Source organism: Chenopodium album, chromosome 21 (genome assembly GCF_948465745.1).
Source record: "Chenopodium album chromosome 21, dcCheAlbu1.1, whole genome shotgun sequence".
In the NCBI taxonomy this organism is placed as follows: domain Eukaryota; kingdom Viridiplantae; phylum Streptophyta; class Magnoliopsida; order Caryophyllales; family Amaranthaceae; genus Chenopodium; species Chenopodium album.
Window position 1 is genome coordinate 10,973,008 of NC_137854.1, and position 15,208 is coordinate 10,988,215.

The 15,208-nt window shown below is 35.3% G+C and overlaps 1 protein-coding gene and 1 pseudogene across 2 annotated transcripts; both read right to left on the reverse strand.

Annotated features, from left to right (window-relative positions):
• Positions 1-182: 182 nt before the first annotated feature.
• LOC145603142 (putative pentatricopeptide repeat-containing protein At1g68930 pseudogene) lies at positions 183-2,414 on the reverse strand (annotated as a pseudogene).
• Positions 2,415-5,736: 3,322 nt separating this feature from the next.
• LOC145601726 (transcription factor bHLH49-like) lies at positions 5,737-10,112 on the reverse strand. 2 transcript variants are annotated; one of them, XM_081657791.1, is made up of 10 exons: positions 9,804-10,112; positions 8,009-9,023; positions 7,700-7,930; positions 7,543-7,608; positions 7,405-7,473; positions 7,060-7,131; positions 6,734-6,937; positions 6,244-6,331; positions 6,156-6,170; positions 5,737-6,077 (listed from the first exon to the last, which is right to left on the reverse strand). In XM_081657791.1, exons 2-10 carry the CDS (start codon positions 8,822-8,824, stop codon positions 6,019-6,021), a joined length of 1,620 nt encoding a protein of 539 aa, XP_081513917.1. In that variant the 5' UTR covers positions 8,825-9,023; positions 9,804-10,112; the 3' UTR covers positions 5,737-6,018. The 2 variants fall into 2 exon arrangements, with proteins under 2 accessions (XP_081513917.1, XP_081513916.1); XM_081657790.1 differs by having other exon boundaries at positions 6,734-6,940.
• Between the last annotated feature and the right edge of the window lie 5,096 nt (positions 10,113-15,208).

The following is a 15,208-nucleotide window of genomic DNA, read 5'->3' on the forward strand; positions in this document are numbered from 1 at the left end:
TTTTAGCCTCAAGAAAAACTGCATTTACATGAGCAAATGCTTCAGACTGTTACCTGAACTAGGCTGTTCATATAACCTTTTCCACATTGCACTGTCCCCACAGGTGCAAAGACTTCATAATAAAGATGTAAGAAACCAAGTAAAACCCTCAATATCCTCGCTATCATACTTGATAACGTAGTTCACCAAAAATCTCCACATGAACAAGTTCCATTCTTGAATAAATGAAAGCGGACAGAATCTCTTACAAGTATTTCTCTCTGTGTAATTTTAGATATGAACTTTGTTGCAGTGTGGCAATCACCACAAACCCTAAGATTCTTAACCACTCTAATGGGGAGGCCAGGCGGTACAAATATCAAGCTGAAAACAATTGCGAGTCTTTCACTGTGATGCTTCAGTATTTGCATCTTTTCGGAATCCTCAACATCATGAAGAACAGAGCTCAAATCAGGTTTATAACCTTCCTCAATCATCTTCAGGTTCAACTTTTCCATCTCAGCATATATCAGGTCCAAATACGGGCTGGACTGATCGTCAGCAGAGAATACATGTACTTTATTCTTAAACTTAATCCAACTATAACCAGGCTCTTTCCTTATGCCTCTATCTCTCATTCCCTTCCTCAACTGAGCAACATGTTCCCATTTCCCTTCAGCAGCATATAGGCTGGAAAGCAAGACATAACCTGCAGGGTGTTGAGGGTCTAGTTCAAATAGAGAATCAGCAGCCCAATTTGCGATTTCCATGTTCCCATAGACTCTACATGAACTCAGGACTGTACCCCAAGCAATTGCATCAGGGACGTAAGGCATTTCAGAAATAAAACTCTTGGCTTCCTCTAACCTACCAGCACGACTGAAAAGATCAATCATGCAAGTATAGTGATCAGGAGTTGCAGCTACACCATGTTTTTTCACCATCAAGTCAAAATACTGTTTTCCTTCTTCTACTAGACCTGCTCTGCTACATGCTGAAAGAACACCGACAAAAGTAGCTTCATCAGGCTTAAGTCCATGAGAAAGCATTTCCTCAAATAAATGCATTGTTTCACGGGCCTTTCCAAATTGAGCATATCCAGAAATTAATGCAGTCCAGGTGATTTCGTCCCTGACATTCATCTCTTTGAACAATTTTAAAGAATCGTCAATACTTCCACATCTTCCGTACAAGGTAATGAGTGCGTTAGAAACAGCAACAAAGGATATTAAACCAGATAATAAAGCTTGATTATGAAATTGAACACCCTCTTCCAAACAGGATAAATCAGCACACGAACTAACAACACTTCCTAATGTAATGTCATCTGGTTCAATTGAGTTCTTTTGCATCTCGAGGTAAGTTTTAATAGCTTCCTCAGATAGTCCACTCTGACTATAACCCACTAGCATTGCAGTCCATGAGACAGTATTCTTGTGGGTCATTCTCTCAAATACAGTCCTTGCATACTGTATGCAATTACACTTGCAATACATGTCAATGAGAGCACTACCAACAAAAATGTTCCCTTGATATCCTGTTCGTATAATGTAAGCATGAAGTTCTTTCCCTTCTTTCAAGAATCCCATTCTCCCACAAGCAGCTAAAACACTTCCAAAAGTAAACTGGTCCATGGCAAAACCTTCCTCTCGCATCTTTCTCATCAGAACAACAGCTTCCCTGTCAAACCCATTCTGAGTAAGTCCTGTAATCATAGTTGTCCATGTAATCGAATCTTTATATGGCATACTATGCAACAAACACCACGACTCATCAAATATCCCAAGTCGCGAATACCCTGCAATCATAGTATTATACATCACCAAATTCCTCTCAGGTGCCTCCTCAAAAACCCGTTGTGCATCACGAACAAAACCCAACTTGGAATACATATCGACCAACGGATTAGCCACAAACATATAAGAAAGAAAACCACACTTTACAATCTGCCCATGAAGCTGCCTCCCCAAATCAACACAATCCATATTCGACGACAATATAAGCATCGTCGAAAAAGTTATCCTATTCAAGTTCATTGTACCCTCCTCCAACATAGTCCTGTAACCTATCACAGCACTATTAAATTTCCCACAATTAGCATAACCTGAAATAAACGCATTCCATGTAATACCATCTTTGATTGGAATAGAATGAAAGAACTCCAGCATTTCGACAAGACGGCCCGCTTTGGAATAAGCCGACAATAGAATGTTCCAAGAAAAGGGGTTTGGCTGAGGCATTTGATCGAACACATGGCGTGCATAAACCAAATTTCCGAAGTGATTGTATGTGCTGATTAGAGTGTTTGACAGAAAAGTTTCTGGGTATTTCTGGGTTTTGATGATAAAGCAATGAAGCTTCTTTACAAGATTAAAGTTTAGAGTTTCGCAACATTTTTTGAGGATTGAAGAGTAGTAGTTTGAGGTTGTTGACATAGTGTTTTGACCGTTAAATGTGGCGGGGAAATATTATTTGGTTTTCATATTTGTATTTTTAAGAGAAATTTTGTTTGGAATTAAAAAAAAGTGGTAAATATGAAAATAAAAAGAACTTTTGTATGATAAAATAATTAAAATAAAAATGCAAAGTTGGCACTGCTACCCACCGTTACCCTGAGTTAACAATGTGTAGGCATTTGTCTATATCGTTTGCTAACTGTTAAAGAAGCAAGATAGGTGTTACTATGCAATTACAAATTTACCCCTTGATAAGTTTGGTTAGGAGTTGGGGGCCCTCTATAGCCATAAATAATATTGTCGTTAAGGGCGTATTTGGCAATGACATTTGAAAAATATTTTAATATTTAAACTTGTTATTCAACATAATACAAGTGCTAATTAGTGTACCCGTAGGCTCGTAGCTTGTAAAAATAGTGTATGTTATCTCAAAGATCTTAAATTACCATTTTAAAAATTTATTAATAAACTAACAACTATTGTAGTTATTGGTGAACATTTCTCGCCTAGTAGTTAATTTGATAAGTGATAAACGCGGGTTTGGGCCGCACCCGCAAACCAAGAGAGAGAGAGTCCACTTCACAAGTCTAAGGAGGTTCCATCCCAAAACCATATGGCAATAGGAGGAGTAGCCCCTTAGCCTTATAAAGTGTTTAATTTTCTCTTCTTCAACCAATGTGGGACACTTACATGTGGTGACTGACTTGAGAGGTTTTATTCTTCAACAATAAGTACAAGTACCTCTTAAATATGCCAGTTGACATTTATTGAGCTGAATTTTAATTGGAATATAGAGAAGAAACTTTTTTAATTGAATTGAATTGAACTGAAATTAAAAAAATGATAAACAAATCCTAAATAACAATGCCTACTCTTATAGCTACAAACCTACAAGGACAAAGCTAGAACTTCTTATTATTCCAAGTATCATCTAGCAAAAAAATAATACATAGTAAATGTATAGAAGATTGGAAGTCGAGATGCAAGTCGCTTCCTAAATTTAGTTAAAGCATTGATTTCTTTACTCCCTTCGTTCTCAAGTTATTGTCCTCTTACATTTGAGGGTACATAGGGATGTCAGTGGGGCGGGTCAATTAGGAGACCCGCCCCATCCCCGTAATGGGGCGGGGATGGGTCTCGATTTGGCGGGTGGTGGGGCGGGGATGGGGATGAAAACGATACCCGCCATGGGTGATGGGGCGGGGTGGATTTTAAGTTGTACCCGCCCCATCCCCGCCCCACCCGCCCCACTTCGTACCCGCCCCATCCCCACTTCATACCCACATCTATATACTTTTATATTATTTTATAAAATAATTACGTGAAATAAATATTAATTATAATATTTTGTACTACACTTATATTATAAACAAAAATATGTGTAATATTAAGAATTTTTTTTTAATATTATAAGATGTAGGATTGTGTATTCGAGATACGGAAATTTGGTGGGTCTTGGGTGGGGATTAGGCGGGGATGGATATCCAAGTGGGGGTGGGGCGGGGATGGTTTTGGAGTTGTACCCGCCGGGGCGGGGATGGGGATGAATATTAGACTCGCCGCGGGGATGGGGATGGGAAGGCCAACATCCGCCTCGTCCCGCCCCATTGACATCCCTAAGGGTACATATTACTTGTTAAAATAGATGATAAAACAACTAAACAATATATAAACTTATTAGTATACAGTGGAACAATAAGAAGAAAAAAATCGATAGAAAGAGAAAGATTTAATGGTAGAGCACTAGAGCCTATATATAATACAAAGTTGAAAAAGTTGGGTGATGAGAATTTTTAATTTAAGCTCATATTTTCCATGAATGTGATTTTCCATCAAACACTTGTGAAAAGAAAGAATGTCATGTTTTCCTCCACACTATAAACAATTAAGCACCCTGTTAAATATGGATCTGGACCACACCCATCATCAAGAAAGAGAATTCACTTTATAAGATCAAAAAAGGTTTCATCCCAAAAGTCCAAACCCATATGGCAATAGAAAAAGTAATCCCTTAGCATTATAAAGTGATCAACTCTCTATTTTTCATCCAATGTAGGACTAAAGGTGGGCATGAGCCGCGCCAACACGCGGGCGACATGGGCCCGGCACGATTTCGGCACGGCACGGTGGCCCAGTTGTGGGCCGTGGGCCGTGCCGCGAACAAATATTTTAAAAATTGGCACGGACACGGCCCGGCCCATGCCATTATAACCGTTAGAACTAGCCGTTTTCCCCAATAGCCATTTTCTCTTTACAATGTACAATTTTTGTATTATCGGACCCTGTATTTCATATAATAAAATGAAGTTATTCACTAATTATTCATTATAAATTATTGTATTATCGATTTTATCGTACCAACATATAATAAAATAACTTGTTCATCAATTTTTTTTTTATTGACTTATCGCACTCGTAAATTTTTTAATTATATGCTTTGTTGTTTCTTGCTAAATAATACGGAGTAATATAGTAATACAAAAACATAAACATATATTAATAAAATTATTTATATAAACTCATTTTTAAAGTTGTTCAAAAAAATATACATATTGATTTTTTTATAATATATATATATATATATATATATATATATATATATATATATATATATATATATATATATATAACAAAAAATTAAAAAACAGGGTGGCACGCTGCCCGGCAAGGCGTGGCCTGCTAGGCACATGGGCTGGGGTGTGCCAAAAATTGGCCTGGCACAGCCCGGCATGATCCACCCCCAAGCACGGCCCGCGGTGGCCCGGCACGGCACAATGCCCACTTTTATGTAGGACACTTATATTTTCTTCTCTCCTCATCTATTTTCTTCTCTCCTCATCTACCTTCCTTCCACTCCCATTTTCCTCTCCCTCTATAATATTCTTGAAGCAGATAGAAGAAAATCATTTTTACAAATGTGTTTTTCCTTGAAAAAAAAGTTCCGTGGAAAATCATTTTTCCATAAAATGTATTGCATCACAACAAACAAAGCCTTAAGGTGACAGAACAATCATTTAGAGACTAACCAAAATAGTATAGAAGACAATTAGTGAAAGACAGAGGAAGTATTAATTTGCTTCTTTTTTTTTTTTTTTTTTTTTTGGTCCACGGTTCTTGTAGCCTTGTAGGATTACCAAATTAACTGTGCATAGCTACTATAATTCAAAACAACCAAAAAATACACCATTCTACAATAACTAAGGAGAATGATAAATATATTTTACATTCCATACTAATATATGATGAATTGATGAGAAAGAAAAAAATTTGAACACTAGTCCCACCCCCCCTTCCCCTCATGGCAAAGCAAAAGAGGATCAATAACCCCATAACTAGCCACATGATTTTCTGCAACATTCCGACATTTTAGAGGTTGTTCATCAAGGTATGCCTTACCTTATGCTTCTCCAACTTCTGAGTTGTGCTAACCATTAAAAGCCATTATTATATATTCTTCAAATTTTAATGTACAAAGAGCATCAAAAGCTTGTGATGGAATCTGTTCTCCAAGAAACAGAGTTGTTAGAAATATACAACTTGTACTTGAGGCGATAAGTTGGGGATTTCTTGAAGCTTCTTCAAATCATGGTTTTCCTTCAACGTCTGGCATCCAATCTCCGGTAAGAGTGGACGAGGGAACTCCTATGAACAGCATTTAAATGTTTATATTGATGAAAAGGTTGCTCAAAAACAAAGATCAAGATTCGGCTTTCATTTGACCTGTTGGCGCGGAACCTGCAGATATTAGAGGGAAACGTCAGGCAAGTACAGTAGTGGTAGAACAATTCCAAGGGTTGAGAACTCTTACCGCTTGTTTCTTGGTTGTCAAGGGGTGAACTGGCATTGAAACCCATCTGCACAACATTGTGAAGCTCGCCATCCCACGCATTAGGTAACTGTTTGAACACATACAAATTAATAACCAACTTTAGAAGGGACAAAAAGGATTTCTCAAAGGAGGCTCTGTGTGTTATCTTGAGAAGAAAAACAGCTTGTTCATAGATTCATATCAAGTTTGGTTCAGGCCACTCTTTGGTCCAGGTTGTATTCATATGATGAGTCAATTGCTTCAATAGTAAGTCATTTGATACTATTTTGGCCAGGTAGTATTTGAGTCTATTATCAATTAACATATTACAGTATGATAAAGCAAAAGATAATATGTCGAAATATTTTCTGGATCAATACGGTTATATCTGTGTTTGCAATTAAGGCACAATTTGGATTCAGGTTGCGTAAATCACTGATTCAGATCAAGTAACGGGTCAGAGACATTCACTTGAATAGAACAGTCTTACCTGCAAAGCGGATTCCTTGTACCCTCCTCCCATATTTGATAATTGCGAACTAATCACCCTCCTCAGTATATCAGAAGAGGTTCCAGAGCCAGGTAGACTAGGAGGCATAATTGATGGCTGAGTTTGATTTAGGGAAGGGTAAGGCATTTGAATCTCTGGAGAAAACGGAAGACCAGAAGAAGGACCAGCTCTTGCTGAAAACATCTGCTGTAAAATTTTTTATATACAGGATCAGGAAAACCAGGTTTGTTATAACTAATAAGTCTGTTCACACATGCACTTCATTCGGACAATTTAGCAACTAAAAAGCATTTGATTGTACTTACATCTTTTGCGAGAAGACGCTCAATATTAAAGTCCAGTCGAGGATTAACTGTTGCTAGTTTCATTGATAAAAACTGGGGTAAAAAAACAGCAAAACAAAGAAACATAAGCCATGATCAAGATGTTTGAAGAAACAAAAGTGACGATAGTTGTAGACAGTTGAAAAATTCATGCATCATAATAATTACACAAAATTTATCTAACCAATAGAAGGAAAAACAATATCCTGAAAGATCAGTGTTGGAACCAAACACTTAACACACTGGTGCATTGAAGTATACAGAAACAGCCAAGAAAGACAAGAACTGAAAGTAAGACAAGGTAAAAATATTTTCTGAATTCTGTACCTCAACCTGCCGCTGTAACGATTGTACGTAATTAATTATTTCATCTAGCATAACTGCTTTACCCGTGACCTGCGAAACAGAGCATTAGTTGAGAGTTTTAAAAGATGAAACCCACAGGATAATAGGTTCAGAAATCACCTTACTGCAACCAGGAACAAGGTCTTGAAGAAATTTCATCCTCTCACTGATTTTTTCTCTCCTAACCTATAATCAAGATAAATGATCATCGATCATCAGTAATTAAGAAAGAGAGACACTAATATTCTACTAGTATAATCACTAAGAAAATCCTTACCCTTTCAGCTAGACTATGACTGTTAGTAGCCTGCCCTCTTCGTGCTCTCACATGTATATATTCTTCCTTTGCTGAATCGGAAGCCTGAGAACTCTGTTTGACATGTTTCCCATTTGACTTATTGCTAGTTGGTGTTAAATTCTGCTCTACCTTCTGTTGATTTTCTGAATTGTTCTTCCTAGTTTCATCAGAATGCTGTTGAGTTCCATTGGAGCGCTCAGCCTCAGCATCCTAAAGTGAAAAGCAAATCAATACCATATAAATCGACAATAAGCAGCAAAAATGAAGGCATATATTAGCTTCTGTTACCTGGTTACCCCTTTTTCTTTTCTTTGCACCTGCAGTTTTAGCTGTTAAACGTACCCCTTCCTCTTGGGCAGCACCACCACTAAACTCAGGTTCATCAGAGTCATTTCCAGACATCGAAACAGCTTGTTTAGCCTCTTCATGAGATCTTTCTAACATTGTCTCGTTTTTAGGCGAATTCCCTTCCACAGCCCCATGTTTTGGAGTTACGGAAACATCTTTGGAGGTTTCAGTTAAGCTTGCCTCTGGATTTTGAGGGTGTCTACCAGCCAAGGTTTTATAGGCATTTCCTGGCAAGACCTCTTGTGGACCTTGCATCATTGCCCCCCCTCGAATATAAGGACTATCCTGATGGATGCCTAAAGGGTTCAACATATCTCCAAAATGCCCCCCGCTGAAGCTAGAAAACCGAGCCGCGCGCTCAATGAAAGCAGAGTCTGCAGGAAACTGAGATAAGCTATGAGGCAGCATCCCTGACATGCTTGGTAAAAACAAGCCACTTTTGAGCATTGATAGTGGATCAGAAACGCCTGCGCCATTATGAACATTCATTTCACTGAAGCCTAAGGGTGCTGTGTTAACAGAATGCTCCCAAACTGTTGGACTAAATGAATCCACCATAGAACCTGAGGAACAGGAAGGACCAACTGCATCTCCACAAACAGCCATAGAATTCCCACTCGATACCAAACCCATTGATGAATTAGTGTAATTAGGAATGTCATATCGCCAATCAGCTGATATACTAGGGGGGTGGTAACTCAAGGGTTCTTCATTCCTCTTCTCAACTTCCGATTTATCTTTATCATTCATTTCCATACCAACTTCAAACTATCAACAACAGTCCAAATCAAACCAACAACAGACCTATTTTCTTCTTCCTACCCTGTTTAATCCTTCAAGGTTTTCGGGTTTTGCTTCCAATAATTCTAACTTCTAAGTTCTAACACAGGCGGGAGAAAGAACCAAAAAACCCTCACCAGAACCCCAATTTCCTAATTGAATTAAGATCAGAAGCCTGAAAAGCCAACAACAACCCACCAAAAATTCAAACTCAAAAATCAAATGAAACAATACAAAATAACCATTTGAAAATTAAATTTAAAAATCAAGCAAAAAAAAGTTCAAGGAGACAATGACAAAGATTCCCATCCCCCACCACCACACACAACGAACATAATAAGCTCAATGAACCCAAAGAAATGCTACTATTGTAGACTGACAAACTTGCTACGGCGCTAGTAATAGCAAAACCAGATAATAGAAGGAAAGAGTAAAGTCATGTTACCTACTTCAATCAATGAAGTGATAGCAACATAGCATCATTAAAACGAAACCCCAGTGTACCTATCTATCTATCCGAAATAAAACACGAAACCAAACACGAACACGACTCGTTTACCCGAATTGCCAGGTCTAATAGCAACATAACATCATTAAGACGAAACCCCAGTGTACCCACTTCATGTACTAAGATCAACACCACAATGTTAACAGCCAAACAACAACTTCTATAAAAGCAATGACTGAACTAAACATGTACAGCAACTAAAAATGGCACCCACCAATTAATACTCAATAAGAATCTATTCAAACACCCAGAAATTGCAGAAAAAAGACTATAAGTGCAGTCAATTTGTACCAATTCATTGATTTCAGCATATTAAATAACACCCCTCAGAAATTGAAGAAAATAAAAATCAAAATTAACATAAACCCTAGTCAGAGCAAATTAATACCCCTCTTTTTTCTCTGAATCATAAAGAAATTGAACTAAAAGTGGGAAGATAAAAGATACCCATTTCAGATTCTGAGCTACTTTTAGTACTCTGACCTCCATTGAAGCTTTTTACTGAAGAAACTTTATTGAATTTTGGCTTTATTTTTGGGGGGGTGCTTCAAAATTTCACCTTCTTCTTTGTTTTTCTTGTGATTTTATATGAATTTTGAATTGCCCAGAAGCTGATATTTTGTGTAATAAAAGTCCAGGAAAAAATAATTAGTTGGTAAGAAAAGAAAATTAAGCAAAAGGTAATGTAAAATTTAGTAGAGAGAGAAAGAAGAGAAGCTAGAGAGAGAAAAGAGAAAGAGTAATGGCAAAGGTCCTGCATTTATACCCACGCCTGCATTAAAAAGAGAGCTCTTGATGATTAACCACCGCCACTGCTACTGTCAACATAATTAATCTCAAGTTTTTACTTAAATAATTGATGATGTGGGCATGTACATGTACTTAGCCTCCTTGCTAATGAGGCGGTGTTTAAGCTGAACTAAACTGAACTGAAATGAAATAGAATAATGAAATAAGCTTAAATTGAATTGAATTTAAATAGAATAATAAACTAAGCTAAATTGAAAACAAGTCCAAAAGAACATGGCGTACTCTAGATAAGAGTCGAAATCAGACATTAATTATATCGATCGATGCGTGATTTTACAATACATTCTTAGTACAAGAATATTGTATTAAATTTCAACGTTACAATAGTTACATCTTACATGCAACTATGCAAGTATGTAGCAGTGCAACATATTCCCTTCGTCCCTATTTGTTTGTCTCATATTTGTACTTTATAAGTAGTGTTTCATTTAAGCCAATATGATCTTAGAGTGTTAGCTGGAGCGAATATTGCTTCATTTTTTTGTACCTGTATAATAAAATGTCTCACCATTAATCTCATTTGCATACACTTGTAAAAGTGAAAAGACAAAGGCATCTCATCATATTTGCAATGTTTTAGTTCAATCTTTATAAGTATTGCATACGAAGTAAAGCACATTTTGTCTATGGGACAAACAAATAAAAACAAAGAAAGTAAATCAGTACGAGTATACATTATTCACGCAACGGTAAAGGTTAAGTACTCCGTATACGGAGTATTACCACTTTGTTTCGTTTCGTACTAGACTACTAGTATAATTGACTATATGAAGATTAAGAACTAGTTGTACGTTATGATACTATAAAAAAATAATTAAAATCTAGTTGATTGTATGTATTCTTAAGTGTGAACTTTAGGATAAAAAATTAAAAAACGTACTAAGTGTAATTATGCTAATTGCTAGGTCTAGGCTAGCAACTGACATTGCCAACTTTCAGATTTGTAGATTTTCTGTAATCTTATGGCATTGTCCTTCTTAACCATCTGGGGAGCAGAGCTATTACCATTTCTTTTATTTGAATAATTTGTTTGTTTGGTCAACATACAAAGGTCTTGACCATCTTCTCCAAACCCCAAGTACGCTACTTTTATTGTTTTTCTATTTCTTTTTTTTCTCCCCTTTTTCTTCATTGTTGGTTTTCCTTAGGGTGCTCATTAAAGGTCTTGACTATCTTCACCAATTGGTCATCTTTGTCAAATCCATCAAGATATAAATTCACTCGTAATAAAAATTTTTTTTAGTACTCGTATTTCTTTTGATAATGTACATTTACATTTAGGGCTTGTTCATATTTACTGAATTGAGCTGATTGGAGCTGAACTGAACTGATTGGAGCTGAACTGAACTGATTGGAACTGAACTGAATTGAGCTGAAATGAATATTTTATGTAAGAGGGAAATTAATTAAGAGCTGAACTGAACTGAACTGAACTGAACTGAACTGAACTGATTGGAACTGAACTGAACTGATTGGAGCTGAACTGAACTGAACTGAATTGAAATTAAGTAAATGTGAACAGGCCCCTAGTCTTGAGAGAAGACATTCATTATAAGTGTATTTTTTTTTAACTAAGGTAGCCTGTGTGCACGTTGTGCGCAGATATTTAGTTGTTATGGTCGAATTATAAAAATTTGCCCTAATACTAAGTGCTTGTTGGTCACCCTAGCCTACATAATCAAGTGCTACAATTACAATTTTAAAAAAGCAAATAAATCAACACAAGCAACTTAAATGCTAATTTTATTAAGCGATAAAACCAAGTCTTTTGGCCTTCCTTAACTACTCCATCATGCTTATTAAAAATGTAAAAGCAAAAATATATGGGTAAGTATGTATATGAACTTTTTGAGGGGACATATTAGGCCCCGTTCACTTCATCTTATTTTTGCTAAATTGAAATTATTTTTACTGAAACAAAATTATATTTGCTGAATTTAAATTATTTTTACTGAACTTAAATTAATTTTACTGAACTGAAATTATATTATTTTTGCTGAACTGAAATTATTTATATATTTTCTTTTATAATTCTTCTTTAAGAAAACTGAATTTTAATGAACTGAACTTATTTGAACTGAAATAAATTTTAGTGAACTTAACTTATTTTTACTGAACTAGAATTATTTTTATCTAATATTATTTTTTTTAAGGTGAAGTGAATAGGGCCTTAGTCTCAACATTGAGTGATACTTTTGAAAAGGTAGGGATATATTAGTCTCGACACTATTCATAAGAGTTGAGTGATACTTTTGAAAATGTAGGAAAATACAAAATTTAAAGGTGTCAGCTAGCTTTGTTAGGTTTTTTTTTTTTTTTTTTTTTAACGGTAACAGGATCCTGACCAAACCTCAACCCTCACGGTTTTTTAGTCCGATATTTGCGGGTTAGATACTTTGAGAGTGAGGGGGAAAGAGTAAGGGATCTCCACCCTCACAGTGCCTCTAGTGGAGATCGAACTCCCAACCTTAAAGTTAGAAGGTACAATCCTTACCATGAGACCAAGCTTAACTTGGTAGCTAGCTTTGTTAGTTAACATTTCAAGAAATACACTATAATAATAAGCTCAAGAGCAGTACATATTGCCCATACAATTTTAGGCTTTCAACAAGGACAAATAATTATTAAGTTTAAGAAAAATAATTTTATTAAAATCAATGTCAAGGAACCATAAGGATTAATTGTAAGATCTTATTTGAGGTATCTCAATGCGTAATTTCAAATTGTCAACTTTAATTTATTTTGCTTTGTTTTATAGCATATGGTCAGTCCTTGGTATATAGGGATGGTCTTCACTTGTTTGTGTGTTGTTACTCCTTTTGACATATACTGTCAACGGAGTAATGAAAGATTTTCTATTGGTAAGCTTTGTTTCACCTTAGCAATGGATTCTTAATCAATGGCATTGAAAAATCTTTTATTATCTTAACCCTACTCTCCAAATGGGGGCTCCCACAAAGACCTTTTGAGAGTTTTAAGTATGGTAATGGTGTTTTCTTTAGAAAAATGGTGACACCCAATAGTTAAGGATAACGAGTCGCTTGTAAAAGCGACTCAAATTGTGTCGTTAATCTTTGGTTGTCTTATTTTGTTTTCTACTCCTCTTACCTTACGTTAAAGACTCTATGTCTTTTTGAGCTCAAGTAAATGTATACTAACAACAGTGTGTTCTTTGCTTTTCCGTTCTTTTTAAGAAAACTCATGGAAAATGGGGATCGAAAGCCAACAAAGGTAAATTTTGTATCTACTGAGGCATGTTTATTTAAAAGCAAATTCATGATTTTTCAAGGCGGTTTCTTGTGAGGAAGTACTTAAGTTTAAAATAAATTGTAATCTATGTAACATTGGAGCTAGTAAAGCTCTTTTAAATAGTCTAGCGAACTATTCCGTCGTTAAGTTTGTCATCCTTTACTTCCGTCTATTAAGCTCTTGTGAAAGAATTAAATAAACTAAAGACTATTTAGGGGGCGTTTGGTTCAAACTATGGTATGAGTTTGGAATGAAGAATGAAACCTGGGTGGTATGGGGTTGGAACTTGATACTTGATTTCATGTGTTTGGTTTTTATCTAGGAATGATAGTTTTCCTTTTAATTTTAAACTTAAAGATATGGGTATGAGCCATACCCACCTCCCCCCTTGGGTTTCAAAAACCCATACCTTGGGGTTTGAGGTATGGGTTTGAAAAATGAAATTTCAAGAAACAAACACAAGGTATGGGTTTTGATCATTCCAAATCCATACCTTATACCTAATATGCTTGAACCAAACACCCCCTTAAGGGGTTCAATTGCACATGTTTTAATTTAAAGAATTTCTCAACATGTGAGAAAAATTATCTGGTCTCATGGATGAAATTCCATGAGATCAATTTTTTTCCTACGTTGATGCTCTTAATTTTCACTTAGGTTTTACTAAAATGCGTTTATATTCTACCAATTAAACTATTCTTTTTTTTTTTTTTTTTTTTTTTTTTTTGAGGAAAGCCAATTAAACTATTCTTGATTAGTTGAACTAATTTTTGATGATTAGATGTGTAATAATTCAACTTGGTTTTTTTTTTTAATTTGGAAAGAAATACCAAGTAATTTCAAAAATTAAAGTTGTTTATTGTTGGAAGATTTTCTACATAAACTCGTATGCATTTTTTTTCCTTGGTAAGGAGAGTGACCCTATTGAATCAGCACATCTCACATGTTAGTTTAGGCCCTGTTCATTTGAGCTTTTGGGCAAAGCAAAGCAGGGGTCAGTAAAGTAGAGTTGAATCTATCCCACACTTCTCTTTTCCAATTACATTAAGGTGTAATTATTATTATTGTTATTGTTATTATTATTATTATCGCATTATTATTATTACTAAATATTTATTATTATTATTATTAAATATTAATAATTATTAAATATAATTATTATTATTAATTATATTATTGTTATCTTTAAATATTAGTTATTATTATTAAATTTCAATTATTATTATTATTAAAAATTAAATTTAATTATGTTAATTTTTATTATTATCACATTATTATTATTATTATTATTATTATTATTATTATTATTATTATTATTACTACTACTACGGCATTATTTTTATTATTACTACTACTTTTATTATCACTATTATTATTTTTATTATTATTAAATTATTATTATTACTAAGTATTAATTATTTTATTAATTATTACTATTAATTTTAAGCAGAGTAGAGCAGGACTCAGCAGACTCTAAAGAATATGGTCTCACCTAAGTCAGCTATACAGATCAACACTTGAGAGCAAATAGAGAGGGAAATAAACCCGTAACTCCTAAACAAAATTAGATATTGGGGACGTGGAGTTTAATCTTGAATTTTCAAAGTCGAGTTCCCACCATCTTCACCAAACAAGCTTGATAGATGCACCTGTATACATGGTCGTATCCTAAAAGGACTTAAGGTGTCTAAGCCAAGATAGTACACTTGTCCAGTTGACTCGTGGTATATGAATCCGTTAAAGAAAAGAGCGGCCGTACTGAAGTTGTCGAAGACCGGAAATAAATTGAAAAA